The sequence below is a fragment of the Rutilus rutilus genome (genome assembly GCF_951802725.1).
Source record: "Rutilus rutilus genome assembly, chromosome: 7".
NCBI lineage: Eukaryota > Metazoa > Chordata > Actinopteri > Cypriniformes > Leuciscidae > Rutilus > Rutilus rutilus.
This window is the reverse complement of record NC_140221.1, coordinates 44,587,680-44,606,622: the sequence shown is the minus strand read 5'-3', so window position 1 is coordinate 44,606,622 and position 18,943 is coordinate 44,587,680. Positions and strand designations below refer to the sequence as shown.

General features: G+C 36.8%; 1 protein-coding gene across 1 annotated transcript in view; it reads right to left on the bottom strand.

Annotated features, from left to right (window-relative positions):
• tnca (tenascin Ca) overlaps window positions 1-18,943 on the bottom strand; it is a 57,416-nt gene that overhangs the window by 17,035 nt on the left and 21,438 nt on the right. Inside the window, exons 4-15 of the mRNA XM_084415061.1 lie at window positions 18,144-18,407; window positions 17,137-17,252; window positions 15,367-15,520; window positions 13,643-13,912; window positions 13,355-13,540; window positions 12,287-12,376; window positions 11,062-11,325; window positions 8,781-9,173; window positions 6,661-7,089; window positions 5,035-5,313; window positions 2,599-2,871; window positions 762-1,034 (exon numbers count right to left, since the gene is read on the bottom strand). Of these exons, the coding sequence (XP_084271187.1) occupies window positions 762-1,034; window positions 2,599-2,871; window positions 5,035-5,313; window positions 6,661-7,089; window positions 8,781-9,173; window positions 11,062-11,325; window positions 12,287-12,376; window positions 13,355-13,540; window positions 13,643-13,912; window positions 15,367-15,520; window positions 17,137-17,252; window positions 18,144-18,407 (2,991 nt within the window). The remainder of the gene's footprint in view (window positions 1-761; window positions 1,035-2,598; window positions 2,872-5,034; window positions 5,314-6,660; window positions 7,090-8,780; window positions 9,174-11,061; window positions 11,326-12,286; window positions 12,377-13,354; window positions 13,541-13,642; window positions 13,913-15,366; window positions 15,521-17,136; window positions 17,253-18,143; window positions 18,408-18,943) is intronic.

Here is an 18,943-nt window from a genome sequence, read left to right as displayed (position 1 = left end):
TACCATACTTATAGTTTACTATTTATATATTATTTTTGCACTTTAAGTATACTACTATGTTCCTATTTAGGTAAAAATATATATACCTTTAACTGAAGGCTACTTTTAAAAACGTTTTATTCTAGCTTCATGCATCCTTTTTTTACCAACACTTGAATGAAGTGGGTCATTTTCATAAAGAAGCAACATTTTAAACAAAACTACACTTTTGTCAAAGACTATGTCCAGATCGGATTCAGATCGATGATCAAAACACAGATGGAGTAGACTGAGTCCACCAACACCCCCAGAGCTTCACAGTCGTTAACCCTTCCTGGGTCGACATTTCATTCGGTAACATTAGGCAGTTTTGATTTATATGTGGTTTAATGTTTGATTATCGCGTTATTTTACATTTGCGTAAGCAATGCCTCTATCGCTTTTCTCTGCTCTTCAGAAGATGCGTAATAGCGCCCCCTACCGTATAACAGTGAAAACATACATGGATAGATTTTAAGTAAATTTTTTATATTTTTATATGTTTTATAAAACAGTTTTGTATGTGGGAATTAAACATTTTAAAAGGTAAAAGTCCAAATTGCGAGATATAAACTCGTAATTGTGAGAAATAGTCAGAATTGTGAGATAAAAATGTGCAATTACCTTTTTATTGTTTTATTCCACGGCAGCAAATGGGCTTCCATAGCAAACCAAATCTTCAAAACCCAATATAAATGTTTAAAGCATGTATTCTGAGAACTCAAAAGCATGCTCTGCTGTACCTGTGGTTACTACAGTTGTCAGGGCAGCTGTGTTGGCGCCACCAGAGGTGGCATACAGCTTGATCTGATATCGCGTGTCTCCTCTGAGCCCGGTCAGCACCGTGGAGCGTGTACCTGTGGGCAAGGTGCGCCCCGTCGCCTGCGTGGGCAAAGCAGACTCTCTCACCTCGACTATAAAATTATCAAACGCCTTCTCTCCCGTCCGCCAGGAGAGCGACACTGTGTCTGAGGTAATGTTTGAAACAACTAGCCCAGACAAGTCAGGCTCGGCCGCTACAGGGGGAAAAAGCCAGCCATGGCGTTTTGTTTAGTGTCTCTTTCTCTGCTGTCAATAGTTTTAGAGATCTGTCCATGCTAACTGTCCACCTAACAGCCTTGTTTAAAGAGATAGTTCAGCCAAAAAGCATTTACTCATCCTCATTTCGCTTCAAATCTGTATGCTTGTGTGCCTACGTCCATAGCACTTGCTTTCCCCTAAACCTCACTCCCATCCGGGTCACGGCACCAAATGTAACCAGTTATACTCGACCAGCTTCGAGATTCGAACCAGGGTCTCTGGTATGGCTCGCTAACAAGGACACTAAAAACCGCAGCCTCTTGAGGCCAGGGGAGTGAGGTTTACACGCACAGCTCTTACTGGCCTACGTCCGTTACACTTGCATTCTTCCGTGGAAGACAAAAGGAGATATTTTGAAGAAAGTCGGTCAATGTGTATAGTGCTAACTTGGCGAAAATGACAAAAAGCACCGTGAACCCAGCTAACAGGAAACAGTTGCAGGACTTTAGCTAATGTTCTGGCAAGGTTCTCTCAAATTTATTAACAAACATTCTTCCAGTAACGTTAATAGGACATTCCCTGAAAGTTATCTGGTCTTTAGTAATGTTCAGAGAACATACAAAAGTAGCATTCCCATCATGCAGAATTATAAAATGGAATGTTTCCTCAACAGTCGCGTAACCAAGAAAAAAGATTACTTTTATCTGACGCTTTGAAAGTTCAGAGACCATTCAGAAATAATATTTTCATAACTTAATTGTTAAGAAAATGGAGACGTTAAGAACATATTTTTTTTAGCTGGCAAAGTTCAACTGCACTGTATTTTATGTCTTTTGAAGTCAAACAGCAGCTTTGTGTGAATGAGGGCATTTACATGACAATTTTTACCAAATAAAAGGGAAACGTTTTCTGCGTTTTTGGCTGTTCATTTACATGACAACAGCGATTTGGGGGCCTGAAAACGCAAACTTTTGAAAACGGGTTTCAAAGTGCAATTCAATACAAAAAAACTAAACAAATTTGTGAAATTTGTGTTCAGTCTATAGGCACGTAGTGTTTCTTTACTACGTAACATCGCCATCTACTGGCCTGGCAGCAGAATACAGCACTTTTAGTCATTTTCGAGGAACGTTGTCATTTGTGCGGAAAAAAAAGCAACGGAAAAACTTTAGTTTGTAGTACATCATTGTCGTGTAAACCCTTAATGTAGTCACGTACGTGCTTGCATACAGAATTTAATGCAAGTCGAACCTGATGCAAATCATCTTGTGGCACCACATTCAGATTTCCATTGTGCACAGGCAGTTGCTAAAACTTTAATTTAGTCTTCAATTGTGCATGTTCCTCACACAAAGCTATAACATGACTTCAGAAGTTTTATGGACCACTTTTAGAGAAATCTTCAACATATGAAGATGAAGAAAAAACATACAGGTTTGGAATGACATGAGTACATAAATGTGAACTTTTTGGTTGAACTACTCTTTAAAGGCCTGATTAATCACTTCCAATATAAACAAACGGGGGAAAACAGCAAGGAAAAGAGAGAATTCCAGTTACCTGTGGAGGCGAAAGCACTGACGGAGTCTGTTCTCCTTCCCTTCATAACTCCAGTGAGGTAAGCTATATAGTCAGTAGTTGGCTGTAGCCCAGTGATTTCATATGACTGTGTACCGTGTGTTAGGTTATATTCAACTGGCTCCCGCTGCCAGCTAGAGTCTATAATCTCCAGGATAAACCTCTCAATATCTCCTCTCGTGTCATTCCATGAAATGGAGAAGCTCTCTGATGTAATATTAGACACATACAGACTGCCAACCACTGGAGCGCTCTCTAAAGGAAGAAACGGTTATTGGAACAGAGGTAATGTATAGTTGCAAGGCCGTACAGTGTTTGGACATTGTCAACCTTAATGTCTATGGTGGTTACATCCTTGCTGTACAATATGCATAATTTGCATGTATAATTTGTTTAGCCGAGGAAATGATTTGCTATTTATTGTGAGAACTGATATGAATTGTTATAGGCTAAATGCTTGACGGATCAGGCCTGTTTTCTGTAGCATGCAAACAGCGCATATTTATTTTTGCATGCATACAGGTTACAGTTTTCATAAATTAGATTTCATGGCAAAGTTTGTACAAATATAATAAAAATTTAAATAATAAGCCAATTAATAAATAAATAAAATACTTAAATTCTTCATGTTTAATGTTTTCATGAATTGTTCGCTTACACACTGCAGATGCGTGATGTTAAACGGGCCTCACTATGACACCAGAAAAGCTGGGCAGAAAAAAAAAAGAAAAGGAAAAGACTTCAAGAATTTTTGTTTAGATATGAATAAAACTAAGGCTATTTTGTTGTATTTGTTCACTGTAGTGTCAAAACAGGTTAAAAAGAATATCACGTTAGTGCATATGAAGCAATCAACACAAAAGATGTAAAAAGATTATTCCAAATTATTCCCATGCCAATTTTTGATTATTCCCAATCCAAACAAGTTAATGCTCAGATGGTGCCCAGAAAGCAGTATGTTTGAATATCACATCAGTATTTCCAGTGAAGAGGTAAAAACATAAATAACAGGGTTAAAAAAAAATTCATAAACGTGTTAGAAGAAACAACATGTCAGAAGATGGATGAGCAGCATCTAAATGATTCTGAATCTTATAATGGTGACGGCCAGTATCTATTTTGGTTTATGTAAGGCTACTTTAATTATTTCAAGAAGTATATTTAAAAAATGTACATCAAAATGGGTTCAGCTGACGAAATAGATTGGGAACCGCGGCGCTGACATGGAAAGGCCTCAAAATAAACACTACATCAAAATGGATTACTTATTCAAATGCATGTTGCTCCTTTATCAAACCAATTGATGTGTGAAATGATGCAGGTAGATGATGAGATCACGCAATGAAGTCAATGTATGAGGATGAAATATGTTGCAATCACTGCAGCACATCAAAACTCACCACAATGCGGTAAATAAATGGATGGGTGGTGCCATGCATTTGGGGTAGCTGGATGAAATGGATGATATATAATGGTTGACAATGATTACTGCTGAACACAAAGCTTTGATTTCAGTGGAAATGAATGGAAACATGACATATCCTTTGACCCAACGCAATCAACTTGGAGGCAAGACCGACACAGTGGCTGGAACAGTACAGCTGACAATCAGTTAGCTTTGTTAAATGAAGTCGTTTCACAATCAACAAATTATTGTGGACATTCGAGAGACGCCGTTATGTGTTCGGTCATCATTCTCATGGGCCACATGCAACAAAGATGCTTAGGTTTCGTGAAGAATTAAAAAGAAATGTTAAAGCACAGAAGCACCTGCTTGACACCACAGCTCCCAACTAGAATGAAAAAGGTCAGAAAGAGAGAAAAGATTAAGAAAAAAAGGTATAATAGGTAATAGGTTTCCCATCCCTTGTGAAAAAGAAGTGGGCTTAATTGTATTGAATGTGCACTTGCATTGCGTTTTAAATCTTAAAAGTATGTTTATAAAAACTGTACTTGCAGATAATATGATTAATTGATTGATTGATATAAAATGTATTATAATTAATATAACATTAATTGAACATGAAACACACCCATATACATATATATATATATAAATGTAATACATAAATAAATAAATACATGCTTGTCAGATTTTTTTTTTCCAGCATTTTTCAAAGACAAAATGTTTCATGTAAAAATTAGTTAAATATGTACTTAAGTGAGTCATGTTCAACTAATTTGAAATGACTAAGCGTATTTGAAATGAACTGGAAACTTGAACTTACTAAAAATTAAGAAGGGGCTGATTTGTGAGTTTGTTTCTCAATTGAATGTGAAATGAATACGTGATGAGTTAGTTAAACTTAAGTTCAACTCATTGTATTTAATATAAATTTAAACTATAATACATTTTCATGCAAATAACATGCAATTAAGTGTCTTTTTCACAAGGGATATCCAGGTCAGCATGGATACCTGTTGCTGCTTCAATGTTGATCGACCCCAGGATCGAGCCCTGATGCACTCCGTATAGTGTAATTGTATAGGACGTGTCGGGGCTGAGCCCAGACATCCATAAACTACGTGCATCACCAGATACCGAAAGGTTCTGTTTTTCTGGACCACCTGCTGAATTTGCCACTTCAATCACAAAACTGTCAAAGGCAAGGCCATCCTCAATGATCCAGGACACATTGAAACTATCCCAAGATACATCAGACACACTCAGACTGCCAAGCTGCGGCTTCTGCTCCTCTGACAGACAAAGAAATCAGAAATGAGTTATTGTCACTGAAATTAATTACATTTGCATAATGAAATGAGCTCAACTTGCCAGTGCCACTGGCATAAACACAATGACAGATACAGATAAAACAGTTTATAGATGGAATGAAACGATATGAATGAAGACATGAGGCACAAAGATGGTGTTCATTCATGTTGAGAAATAATGGTCAGAGTGATCCGATATAAAACGTTTATAATTATTTCATGCCATAATCCCGAGGGGACGTTCGGAAAGCACAGGAACAATTCTGCAAGCGTTTTGTGGCACTAGAGGGATCACATCTTGGGTATTACCTAAAATGTTTAGTTTGATTGGAGAACGTGAACTTCAAATAATATTCAATGTTTAATAAATAATGAATACACTACCATTTAAAAGTTTGGGGTCGGTAAGATTTTGTCAAATGTTTTTGAGTCTCTCATGCTCACGAAGGCTGCATTTATTTGATCAAAAATACAGTAAAAACAGTGATAAATTGTGAAATATTATAACAATCTAAAATTATGTTTTGTATTTGAATATGTTTAAAAAAAGCTATTTATTCTTGTGATCAAAGCTGAATTTTCAGCATCATTACTCCAGTGTCACATGATCCTTCAGAAATCATTCTAATATGCTGATTTGCTGCTCAAGAAACATATATGATTATTATCAGTGTTGAAAACAGTTGTGCTGCTTAATATTTTTGTGGAAAGAGTGATACTAAAATTAAAATTAAACCAGAAAATCGAACAATAAGTTCTCATTTGTAAACAATGAACTAACAACGAATGAGCAATATACTTGTTACAGTATTTATTCATCTTGGTTAATGTTAGTTGGCAGTGCATTAACTAATGTAAACAAATGAACCTTTTGATTTTAACATTGTATTAGTAAACATAGAAATTAACATGAACTATGATTGATAAATGCTAACAAAAGTATTGTTCATTCTTAGTTCATGTTAGCTAAAGTAGTTAACTAATGAAACCTTATTGTAAAGTGTTACCAAAACAAACTATAACAGTATATCAATGATACTAAAATAACACTGATACTGTATAATGCTTCCTTGCTGAACAAAAGCATCCATTTCTTAAATTTATTATAATTTCATAAACATAATTTCTGTTGAACTTTTGAATGGTATTGTACAACTAAATACTTAACATGCACAGAGCGTCGCTTGCAGGATTTGGGTTTGAACTAAACCAAATTTCTTTCACAAGCCATCTTACGCCTGCAGAAATGCTCCTAAGATAAATGACATTAGTAGTACTGTGATGGCGGATGACAGATGACTGTGGTTTCTGAAGATGATGTCCATGTACCTGTCTTGACGTGAACATTGACTGGTCGAGATTTTTCGCCCTCCTTCATCCCATATAAAGTAATGTCATAATGCATGCCAGCGGTCAGCCCATCAACATGGACCTGCCTGGCTTCTCCAGATACGTCAATAATGTGCTCTTTAGACTTATTCGACGTTGAGTTCAGCTCAACGATGAAGCTATCGAAGGCTCCTTCTGGAGCTGACCAAGATAGCCTCAAACTATTTCTGCTCACATCTGAGACTTTTAGGTCACTTGGAGGCCCTCGACTTGGGCCCTCAAGTTCATCACCTGAGGCTTCAGCTTTAAAGTCTTCTGTTAAAAAAGTGGAGGTAGAGACTGCAGGTTGAACCTCCTTATGGAGGCTTGGTAGCATTGTTGAAACACTTTTGACGGTCAAAGCAACAACATCAGGAGAGGTAGACTGTGCTAGAGGAAAGTACATTCATTGCATTTAAGGTCAGAGATTAAAGACGGGACAGAGTTAGAAGTGCTTTTCCTGTGTAACAATTAGTGCACAATTAAAGGGGACATGAGAAATCAAATTTGCCTTGATCTTTTGACATATAAGAGGTCTTTGTACCATTAAAACATCCTGAAAGTTTCAAAGCTTAAAAAGTCCTCCTCATTCTAAACAAAAGCATTCATTTAATCAATAAAACGGGTCATTTCAGACAAAGTGACCAGAATGAAGGTTGAAAATTATAGGTTTTTTTGCATATATATTTGTCACATTATAAGTCAACCTCAAGGAACATATTAAAATAATTGTCATGACCCCTTTAAAATATGACTATTTTCACTTTAAACATACCATTAACCTCCCGTTTATCCTGGGAAGTGGTTCTTTGATTTGCTCCATTAATAATTTTAAAATAATTTCTACTGAAATCTCAAAAGTACATTTTATAATTCTTTTTGAATTAACATTATGAAGGTCAATCATATTCTCACTGGAATGCCATGAGGCTGTATTCATAAAATAGTTGCACCACTTTAACAAGTGGTATTTCATCCACATGTGTATGTCAGGGTTATTATATTTAACTAAGCATTTTCATTCATATATATATTATTCAAAACATATTCCATCCTCACTTTCTCAATGTGCACTGAGATTTGAGACACACTTCATGCGATAAAACTTAATTCACATGCAAATGATGTTACCAGTTCTTGAGTTATTGAAATCTGCATGCATGTATCTGAAAACATCTGGCATTAATGGCTATGATGAGCCATTAATTGCTGAAGTTTCCAAGTAGTCCACCAGAGTGGAAGTACATGGGACACTTCAGACTGATGGTCAATCCATGCAGACCTCGAGATGTTTTGAGGAAACGGCATGCATGAACTCAATTCGTTGTTAACTCTAACAAGTTAAACAATATTCTACCAATCAGTTTTCTCATGCATTCTCTTTTTTCACCACACAGTTTAGTTTGTTATGAGCCTTAACTATTTTCTCCACTGAGATTTGTGGATAATCTTGTCATTTATAAACTTGGGCTGGGTGATAAACTGCATATTTGCAATGTATATCTGAAAAACCAAAAATAAGAGTTCTTTATGCATTTATGTCATTTTTAAGCAGCAAATGTTTGGTTAATTTTAATATTCAATAAACGATTATTACAATAATTATAATTATTATATTATATGAAATAAATAATAAATAAATGTGGCATTTTTCCTTGTGTTAATTTAGCAAAAACAAATGTTTTAATGCAAAAAATATTTATTGCATTAAACAACCTGAATTGGCTTCAATTCTTGTTAAAATAATGGCTCCTCTTATAAAAAAAATTAAATGGTCAAAATTAAATATTGAGATAAATATTGAATAGAGTAAAAAGAAGGAAAAATATAAAAAGTATATATATAATTATTATTCTTTTTTTTTTTGGTCTATATCACCCAGCCCAAATAAGCATCCATATCCTGATGCATCATCATCATGCATATTTTTTGCTCTACCATTTGGTATATGGGAGCAGTTGCATATCATATATCATGCAAAATATGTCATTCCACTCTTAAACCTATGAGACCAAATATTTCTTAAAGTAGCAATGGCACGAAATCAAACAGATGGCTTGAAACCCAAAGATAGTTTATACCTGTAACTGCTACTGCTTCTAGTAGTGAAGATCTTTGGTTATTGGATATTCCATAAAGCCTTACTTGGTACTCAGTGGAAGCCCTTAGACCTCGGATTTTAGTGTCATTCACCTCCGCATTGAGATGAACCTCCTTGTTCCATTTCCCTGAGAAATCTTTAAGTTCTACAGTGTAACTATCATAGCCAATGTGCAAATTTGACTCCCACGAAAGATCAAATCCATCGGATGTGACATTGGACACGGTCAAGGTGCCGGTCGGATCCTCGTATCCACTCCCAGAGAACGGGCTCTCTGAGTTGTCGAGAGGCACAAAGCTAATGACATTGTCGTCGGTGCCTTTGGCTGAACCGAGCTCAGGAAATGTGTTCGCTAGATAAAAAGTGAAAGATGCTACAAGAAAAAGACAAAAACATTTGAAACTGGGCAACAACGGATGAAACCTCATGACAAGAGCATGATCACACGTGCAAATCCCATTCATTCAAGAGCAAATATGATTGACTATCATCTAGACAGATGAATCAAATTAATGCCAGCAAAAAGCCCTCACACTGTTCCCTTACCAGGTGCAACACAATACGTTTCCTGAAAGTGAAAAATGCTGCATGATGCCACAAAACCGCAAAGAATCTGATCATATTTGATGTTTAATACACAGCTGTGTGGAGAGAGATTTGTGTTCTGGCATATTCAGAAAGTCAGATTTACAGATTTACTGGTGTCGCAGCTGGTTTGGACACAGTGTTAATTAGTTATGACAGGAAACATTCTTCACGCAAGTGCACAAATGCAAACAATGCACTACAGCAAGTATGCAGATCTGTTGAACCAACTTAAAGGAACACGCCGACTTTTTGGGACTTTAGCTTATTCACCGTATCCCTCAGAGTTAGATGAGTCCATACATACCCTTCTCATCTCCGTGCGTGCCATAACTCTGTCTGACGCACCCACCGCAAGCCTAGCTTAGCACAAAGACTGGAGGTAAATGGCTCCAGCTAGCATACTGCTCCCAATAAGTGACAAAATAACGCCAACACTTTCCTATTTACATGTTGTGATTTGTATAGTCACAGCATGTAGAAATAACATGGTCACATGAGACACAGCCATCTTCTAACCGGATACATAGTAAATAGGAAAATGTTGGCGTTATTTTGTCACTTATTGGGAGCAGTATGCTAGCTGGAGCCGTTCACCTCCAGTCTTTGTGCTAAGCTAGGCTAGCGGTGAGTGCGTCAGACAGAGTTACGGCACGCACGGAGATGAGAAGGGTATGTATGGACTTATCTAACTCTGGAGGACACGGTGAATAAGCTAAAGTCCCAAAAAGTCGGCGTGTTCCTTTAACACACGCCGTTTCTCTGCACTGGTGATGACGCTAAAGTTTCCGCCATGTGTGTTACGATTCTATCCACCTTATGTTTCAATGCAGAGGTAAGCTATTTTCTGTGAATGTGAACTGAATTACTGGCTCAATGTGAATAACAACACTATTGTCTTCTGTAGAGCTGCTTATAGGTGAATTGAACAAATTTCGTAATTGAATAACTTTACACAGTTATTGAACTGAACTGAATCAACACTATAATGAATAATGACACTATCATTGCATCATTGAATCATTATTTTCCTGTTTATCCCTGTAAAGCTGCTTTGAAACAATGTGTATTGTATAAAGAGCTATAGAAATAAAACAACAACAATAAATGACTTGAATGTGCGATTGAATGTTTTGATTCATTATCGGTTATAGTTAAATAATATTAATTGCTAGCACTCCTCATTTGTAAGTTGCTTTAGATAAAAGCATCTACTAAATGAATCATTTCAATAATATCAGTTTGCAATATCAAGCAGACTGTTTTGCACAGCTAAAATAACTGGAATTGGCTGGCATGGAAAGCCTTGCACCCACACCCACTCTTACATTAAAAATAAGGTGGATAAACATGCTCTTAACTTTAGATAACTTGCCTACCGAGTAGAGAAAACTGACAGCAAAAGGAAAACATTAATGCATGCTAAAGCAATCCTTGCAATGATGATAATTGCATTGCGGTATGAATTGCATTGACACATTTTGGAATGCTTCCAAAATTAAACGTACTGTAGCTGAATGTTTCATGCCTAAAACTGATGAACAAATATTATGGGGGGAAAAAAACATGCATATAAAAGTTAGTCATGATCGTTTTCACAATCTCTTGTCCACACCTGCAAAAAAACAATGGCATTATCATGTTGCAAAAGCAAACAAAAGTAAGGAAGCCCTCACCTGTGGATGCGGTTATAGTGGCTGGAGCACTTCTTCTCCGTGCACGTTCTGCCACGAGGGTGACGGTGTAGCGCATGCCAGGAGTCAGGCCGGCCAGCGTGTGTGTGGTGGCAGTAGCAGGCAGCTCCAGTTCTTCCCGTCGCCCGTCGGCAGACACAAACGTCAGCCTGTAGGTGGAGATCTTGGCCCGGGGTCTCTTCCAGACCAGCTCCAGGGTGGTTTCAGTGGAGTCTCGCACTTCCAGGTCTCGCGGTGGATCCAGATCTATGTGGATGGAGGTTCAAAACACAGCACAGAAGATTCATCGTCATTCAAGAGAATGGAATCAAGAAGACTGAAGAGATAAAGACTAGTCTGTCATCATCTACTCACTCTCATGTCATTCCCAAACTGGGAGTCTTTTTGTTTTAGGAGGTTTTTAGGAGAATCTTTGTTTGTGTACCATGTAATAAATATGAGCCAGGTGTTATCAAGCTCAAAAAATGACAAAAACACCATAAAACTGTTCACTATATAGTAGTGTAAAACATGATCCATGGATGAAAGTCATACTGGTTTGAAAAGAGGACATAAGAGTAGTAAATGAGGACATAATGTAAATTTCTGGGTACAGTTATATTCATGTTATTGTTCTTGGTATAACTCTCGGTAGGCATCTTTATAAACAGCCTATATTTAAACAAAGTGTAATGTAAACTACTGTTTTATAAAGAAGATTCTTTTGCTCAGCAAGGCTACATTTCTTTGATCAAAAATACTGTCAATAATTGTGAAATATTATAATATTTAAAAGTAATTGTTTTCTATATGAATATATTTTAAAATGTAATTTATTCCTGTGATCAAAGCTGAATTTTCAGCATCATTACTCCAGTCTTCAGTGTCACATGATCCTTCAGATATCATTCTAATATGATGATTTGATGCTCAAGAAACATTTCTGATTATTATCAATGTTGAAAACAGTTGTGCTGCTTCATATTTTTGTGGAAACTGTGATAAATTTTTTCAGGATCCTCTGATGAATAGAAAGTTAAAAACAACAGCATTTATTTGAAATATAAATCTTTTGTAACATTATACATGTTTTTCTTAACTGTCACTTTTGATCAATTTAATGCACCCTTGCAGGATAAAAGTATCAATATCTTTCAAATAAACAAAAACCAATAATATTGATCCCAAACCTTTGAACGGTCGCTCATATAAAGAGAAGAGGTCTCACCGGTCAGTGCATTGGTGGTGGCCGGCTCACTCTCTCTCTCATTCTGAACGGCTGTGACTCCAATGCCGTACTCCGTTCCAGGCTTCAGGCCTACGGCACACAAAATAAGTTAATCCAGAAGATGAAACTCTAAACTGATGCATTTTTAAGCAGGGAACAAGGGGGAAATTCTGAGTTAGGACTCCTCTATGTGAACATTTTCACTTCTGTATGCGAGTGTCTTTAAATAATCCTTTTGTTTTTATACAATGCACCATGTTTAAGCACTTAGTAGTCTGCACATCAGCAAACAAAGTGCACTTTCCAGGAGTTCGAAACAAGTTGCATCTGTGACAAATCAAACTCTTGTTTACAGTATGGGTTTAAAAACAGAAATGTGCCGTTTCTATTTTTGTTAGAGCACTTTAAAATGTTTTTGAATAAATAATACATTCTTTTTTGTGATGATCTTTTTCTTTTATCTTTGTGCATATTGTGCAAAAATCACGGCAGAAGTTATTGGATATAACTGACATGACCTTTTTTATTTTACAACTCTAGTTTCAAGTTAAAACATAAATTGTTTGTGTCTTGTGGCAATACTTTCTTATCGTGTATTTTAATGTTTGTGTTGCCACGTTTTTGCCGTTTTTTGTCCCCCAGACTAAATTACAAATCACAATCAACACACTGCTAAAAAATATTTGCTTGCTTAGTATTTTTATCTGGATTTCCATTTCAAATTTATAAAATTTTTATAAATTAGAGGGGAAAATGACTTAAGATATTAAGTCTCGTTTTCTGACAAATTGATCAAAATTAAGTGAGTTTATGACAAAATATCTGCCAATGGGGAAAGAGACAATCTTGTTTTCCCTTTGAATTAAGTTTATTTTTCTTACTCTATTGAAAGACATTTGTCAAATATAGTCACAAATGTATTTATTTTTTTAGAAATCAAGATTTAAATATTAAATGTTTAGATATTTGCACTAGAACAAAATGACAAAAATGCCCATTAAGAACAATTCTTTGCAATGCAACTAGTAAATAATATGCAGTTCTCAGTAACAGCAGTATCAGTGTTACCTGTAATTGTGGCCCATGTCGTGTCTCCTGCTCTTCTAGGGAACATGTCTTCACCATGAGCACCTCCTGCGATCGGTCCGTACTTGATACGGTATCCTTCGACGGATGAGCGGCTGTTTTTCCATTCCACTGTGATGCTGTTGTCAGTCTGATCAACAGCTTTAAGGTCACTGGGGGAATCCAGGCCTGGGACACACAGAAATCCATCCCAGCATCAGTAAAACACTGGTTTGGCTGAGTTAAGTAACTCCTGATAACCGACATATTTTATACGTAGAGTGATCATACCTGTGGTGAAGCTTTCAGAGATGGGCTCGCTGGTCAAATCTCCCCTTCTAGAACTGAGAGACACTCTGTATTCAGTGTCGGGTTTCAGGTCCTCCAGGCTGTACTGCCTGTCTTTGGCCGAGAGGTCGACATCACGATGGACTAACGGGTCTGTGCTTGGCCCGTACGAAACCCTGAAGCCGTCCACCTGAGACACAGGCCTGGACCAGGAGATCACTGCCGACCTGTCAGTCACATCGCTAACGTCAATCTGTCCTGGAGAATCGATTCCTTCAGCAAAAGGAGGGATATGTGGTTATACTTACAATGATATTCAGTTAAAATAACATTGTCTCAGGTTGTGTGTTCATTCACTCGCAGAGCGCTCTTGTCTCGTGTGTTTTGTGAGCGTCTGTTTTGCTCGGTGTATCATGGCTGGTTTTATCGGCCGTGTGCTTTCATGTTTTGAGTTCTCATTAGCTGCACGTTCGTGTTTAGTTTGAGCACATGGCTTGAGTTTGTGCTCGTGTTTTTGAGTTGGTTGGTGTGAGCACATGGCTTGTCGTGTATGTTTCTATGTGTCATGTGCTCTCCTGTCTATTGTGTTTTTATCTGATTATTGTTCATTTGCCCCACCTGTCCTCCCTCATCACCTGATTTGTTTGCTGCTCTATTTATTTTCGATGTCTGCATCCGAAATTGCATACTTCCCTACTAAATAGTAGGCGAAAAACCATATGTGACAAAAGAAGTATGTCCGAATTCGTACTTCAATTCGGAAAGTCCCCGTATGACCTACTACTTCCAGTGAGATTCTGAAGTGTGCATAAGATTGACACTTTTCAATCCCATGAGGCCACGGGAGAGGATTTGTAAATGGCAGTGAAGCGACGTAACTGATGCTGGTAGGTCACATGATAATGACAACATCGCAGATGTAGTACGTCCAGGTTACATTCATACTCATACTATATAGAAGTTTTTTTTTTTTTTTTGCGGCCATGAAGTAATTATGTATATATGTATTTATTTATATGATTTGAATATACACCTCTCCCACAGGAAGACACACGATTTGAGGAATCAAATCAAATGCACACTTGCACACTGCAGTTTAATATGTCGTGTTAAGGGTTAATTCAAATGAATAAACTAGACTATAAACTTGTCAATGCCCACAAAATTCGTTCATGCAGTAAATATGCACTGAGAAGCACATTTCACTCAAAATGGATTGACGTCATCATGACCGATATCTCCAGATCTAGAAATCTGAGCACTTTACAGGCAGTAAAATGGGGAATTACACTAACTACTGTCAGAAATCAAGGGCCTGTTGAAACCAAAACACGCCTTATTGGTTGTTATCGAGGATTGCATGTGTGCAAAGGCTGTAAATGTCAAGCCAGACACATGGATCTTCCAGATTTCTCACAGTCCAGCACAGAATTGGGCTGTTAAAGCTCTGCTGTCCGGCCCACGCTGGATGTTTCATTTGGTTAAATGATGGCCTCTATTCTTCTTGGCCTTTCCAAACAGCAGGCTTTCAAATTCTTTACTGCTGAGCTAGTTTCACCTTTGACCTCCGACACTTTAGAGCCGTTTCCCAGATGTAGATTAAGCCAAACTCTGCAGTCAATTACAGCACAGATCAAAAGCGACGCCTTCAACATTTACTTCAATATTGAAATGGGATCATGACACAGACAATAAACAAGAGCTTTGCTTTAGAGAAGGATCATTACTTGTCACTACAGTCGAGCTTATTTCGGGTCCTCTGGTGTTGTTCTTTATGACGGACAATGTGACTTTGTATTCCTGTCCCGGCCCGAGTCCTGGTTGCTCAAAGTTGGTCTGGGAAGGTTTCAGGTTGTTCACGATCTTCCCGTTTTCTTCCTTCTGTTATGGAGAAGACAGAAGAATATACATTTGGCTTCCTTTAGTCATGAGTGTTTCTGCAAAACCTGTAATATACTTAGTAAATGCTAAAATCCAGATCAGTGGGAGCCTCAGACATTTTTCCAAGGGGGCTTAAAGATAACTTAAAATGATTGAAAATAAGACAAAACAAGCATCAAAATAAGACAAAACAACAACAACATAAATTCTTGTTTTAATTCACACCCTCAAAAACCTAGATATATAAGGTGGTATAATTTTAAAGGGTGAAATAAAAAAAAAGTAATAATGATGGAAAATCTTGTCAGGTCAAAAAATAGGCTTTTTTTTCCCCACATGCAAAAATTATTATTTTTTTTTGTATTGTATTTGAGTGATGTCATGAGAGTTACCCTTAAACAAATGAAACAAATTCTGACAATCTGACAAAGTATGAGATACTGTAAATGTTCTCTTAAATCTGAATTTTGTGTCATGCACATACATTTTGTGGCTTCTCAGGTGAGTTTATCTTGTTTTAAGGATTCAAATTTTTTTGTATTGGAAAACATACCAAAAAAAGTTATATAATTAATAAAATCTCATAACTCCATGGGCATTTTTTTTAAATGAATATAGTATTTCTAGGTATGCCAAGATCTAAAATATTTTATCAAGAAGAAATTTGTGTAAAAAAAATCCTTGGGTTAAAAAAAATAATGGGTTTTTCTAATATTGTTGTAGACAATGGGGAGCCTTGGAGTCAAAAAGGCTGAAACCCACTGAACTTGATGACCTCAAATCTAATAGACGTGTACTAAAAGTCACAAAAGTCCAACTGTGAGTCTATATTTATACCCCCGTTATTGGCAGTCATGATTTGAAAGAGAAAACGTGTCATGCAAAAGTTGACAGTTTCCTAAATGCTGGTGGCATGAAACAACAGAACTGAAAGTGAGCAGTAAGTTCAAACATCTGGGATTTCTGGAGCGCCATTAAAGCAAGTCTTAATGGAGACTTTATGGTTCAAGGATGGTTCTTTTTAATGGCTCCTTAAATGAGTGTATGAGCTCATGGCCGCCTGTAACTCTGACTCAAATGGAGAAAATGCCCATTCACATCACTTCTAATGAAGAGTGATTAAATTGTCCATTACTCTGTTTTAAATACGAGAGAGAGAGAGACTCTGAAACCAGCCGCATGACCGTATAACCCTGGCACCTAGGGCCGCGTTTAGAAAAAAGAAAACGCTGTGTGAACAACTTACCGCAGTAAATCTGCTGACCTAAAGGTTGACATGTTATGTTCTACCAGCTTGTACAGAAATAAATTTTTACTATTAGTTTTAAAGCAAGTTATTAAAGTGTTTCAAGATATTTCAACACTTTTCTCGCACTTTGCTTTAAAGAATGTGGCTCCAAAAATGTTCATGTCCTGAGAAGATGTTTTTATAAAGTTAACGACACTGACCGAAATACCTTTGCCTAGTAAGGCATCAAAAATATATATTTTTGGTGTACTTTCTGAGTCAAGTTTTTCCACCCGTTTTTTTTTTTCTTTTAGTCTGAACAGCCAGATAAATACAGGTAAGTGCGTAGGAAAAAAAGCCTTTATCATTATCTCCCGTTGACACTAACCGTGTTACGAAAGTTGAGCTCCCAGCCGTCAAAAGGAATGTTCAGCTGGTCCCACACAACTTCCACAGACGTATCAGTGATGGATTTAAACTTCAGGCCCTCAGGCTGCGGTAGATCTGTAGGGAAAGAGCACAGGTTTAGTAGCCGAGTATCATTACATTAATTCCATTTTATTAGCAGTGTTCAGTTCCTGGATTTAAGAGGTTTACCTGTGCAAATGTATAGTGGCTCAATGGATAAGTTCCTAATGCTGTTTGGACAGTTTTGCATGTGCAATGAAAGGTTTGACCAACTTTACTGTCAGTGTTAAAGATGTTTCTGGGTTTACAAGGGCTTCTCAGTGAACTACTATCATTATGCTTTGAGCAAAACACTTCACTCCAAATTGTTCCAAACTTTCCCTATAATTCGTGAACTGTGAGCTGCTTTGAATAAAAGAATCAGCTAAATGACAATAGAAAGAGGAAGTGACACGAGTGGCACGGAAAATTACAACAAATACTATCATGATAGATATATATTTTATAATCTTTTACATTAAACATTGCAGTAATGAGAATATAAAAATTTTACTTTAATTTTGATGATATAGCTATGAGAGCTGGGGTGAGAGGAAATGCTTAACTGTCATAATTATAAACAGTTATTAATTAATTAATTAATTAATTAATTAATTAATTATGGAATTGAATAAATTATTAATAAATTATTAACTGTGTTATGTTATTTTATATTATTTATTATATTATTATAACTGTATTAGTATTATTAATAAAATGTATTAAAATAAAATAAAAATACCAAAAATTTAGAAGATAATAAAAAAATCCTAAAAAGTAATAATCCCCAAAAAAGACATACTTTTCTAATTTTTTTTTTTGCAACATTTGGAATTGCAGTGTTAAACATATATATATAGGCTATAAACATTTGTTTCACCACAAAGTGTGCAGGTGTGTATAGTGATTGCACGTGTGTGTAATGTTGACCAGAGCGTGTGGACGTACGTGTGGCCACTCTGGCACTGACGGGAACGCTCCTCTTGTTGTTGAGGACGGCATACACGTTGATCAGGTACTCGATCCCAGGCTCCAGCTCAGAGACGGTGGCAGACGTCCGATCTCCAGGCACTCGGAAGTCTAACTGCAGGCCGCCTGGTGAAGTCGGGATGTACGTGACTAAAAACTCCGTCACCAGCATCTCGTTCTTCCATGTGAGGTTCACCTTCTCTGTGGTTACATCTGTGACGGTCAGGTCTTCCGGTGGTGAGACTGGGAAAGATATTAAGGCTCATTTACGTCACAGATGTTGAGAGACCGAATGACCTTAAGTGCCAAGTGGTTGGAAAATTCTCCATGTTTCCATTGTGGTGACCCGAATTCATCCAATCAAACTATGGAGAGGTTTCAATAAAGCTACACAGAGTAAATAATCTTTCGTTTTTTTTTAATGGTCCTCTATGTAAATCTATTTCACAGGCACACATATGGTATTAGTCAAAAAATGAGTTTATAATTAGCCGAATAAACCTACTGGTTTTTTTTTTGTCCTTAATGTTAATCTAACAACAAAAGACAAAGAGAAAATCACTCACTGCTCTTGACTGAATGACTTTTGTAACTTTAATAATGTTTAAGTTATATTTTATACTGTGAAGACTATACAGTGTAATTTTACATTTGATTACTTTATTCAATTTCTGTACCTGAAAATTTTTATATTTCACTGGTGTCATTGAGCCCTGCTGGAGCAATAAATATTCACTGTGCTATTAAATTAAAGATAAAATATGATAATGCAAAAATAT